We start from the raw sequence: 1273 nt of genomic DNA on the forward strand, positions 1-1273 counted from the left end.
ATTAAGAGAATATATTTACTAAACACTCCCTGGAAAACTTCTACAGTTTTTTTTGTTTATCACTCTATCTTCTGCTTGTCACAGAATAATTGTATAAATGACATAAAGATGAATAAAACTTAAAATAGGACTTAGAAGAAGAAAGAGATTCCCAGGGAAATGTTTATGGAGCTAAACTGTTACAGCATATCCTGCTAAGTTATATAATAGGTACATCTGTAATCCAACAGGGTTATAAAAGTTAAAACCTTAAAAAATGTACAGAAATAAACATGTACCCCATTTCTAATATGTTTTCCAGAACTTAAAAGAGGAAAAATAGATAAAACTCACTTCAGTGAAATTCAAACTTTTGTGTATNTATACTTGCAAAAGACACACCTGTTAAGGACTGTTATCCAAAATATGAAAAGAACTTTTAAAACTCAACAATAAGAAAACAAAAGACCCAATTTAAAAATGGGCAAAGGACTTAGATATATATTTCTCCGAAGAAGATAAACAAAGGGCCAGTAAACACATGAAAAACGCAGGGGCACCTGGGTGGCTCAGTCAGTTAAGTAACTGACTTCAGCTCAGGTCATAATATTGAGATTTGTGGGTTCGAGCCCTGCTATCAGGCTCTGTGCTGACAGCTTGGAGCTTGGAGCCTGCTTTCGATTCTGTGTCTCCCTCTCTCTCTGACCCTCCCCTGCTCNGATATGACAAACAAATGCAACTAAAGGCTTTGGGTGGGATTTTGGTTCTTTTGTTTCGATGAAAGTTATTCTACAAAATTCTGAAACAAACTTGCCTCTAGAAAAAAGGTACCAAGAGTGTATGATTTCTACTTTTTCCCATAACCTTGTTTGGAAAACAGTTAAATGTACGAAAACCTATCAAGTTACTCAGAGTCCTTAATCTTAAATTAGAAAATGGAACCAGAGCAAAAGATACTATGTGTCAACCCATGGCACACAGAATTACTCATAACCAAAATTCAAAAATAAGAATGAATGGTATCATTCTATATCTTCTCACATCAACAGATTACAAAAGAGAAAAAAAGTTAATTCTTTAGAAAGGAGTACAGCAAATCAGCAAAATAATGATTTTCTCACTTATTCCAACCACAAAGCCAGCTGTCACATGAATCCACGCTGTAGCTGGCCAAGGTCAGGACTGGGGATAAATCAGCACAACCCATTAATATTAGTACTACCACATGTAAAAATATTAAAACAATTGAATATAATCAGTAGAACTTTCTCCATCTGTGAAGGATAGCACTCTT

General features: G+C 34.8%; 1 protein-coding gene across 1 annotated transcript in view; it reads right to left on the reverse strand.

The window, feature by feature from the left end:
* Positions 1–1273, reverse strand: part of ATRX (ATRX chromatin remodeler) — a 261336-nt gene that overhangs the window by 253196 nt on the left and 6867 nt on the right. The window contains 1 exon segment of the mRNA XM_077768050.1: positions 1101–1161. Coding sequence (XP_077624176.1) covers positions 1101–1161 — 61 coding nt within the window.

The sequence above is a fragment of the Crocuta crocuta genome, unplaced genomic scaffold, assembly GCF_008692635.1.
Source record: "Crocuta crocuta isolate KB4526 unplaced genomic scaffold, BGI_CrCroc_1.0 scaffold864, whole genome shotgun sequence".
In the NCBI taxonomy this organism is placed as follows: Eukaryota; Metazoa; Chordata; class Mammalia; order Carnivora; family Hyaenidae; genus Crocuta; species Crocuta crocuta.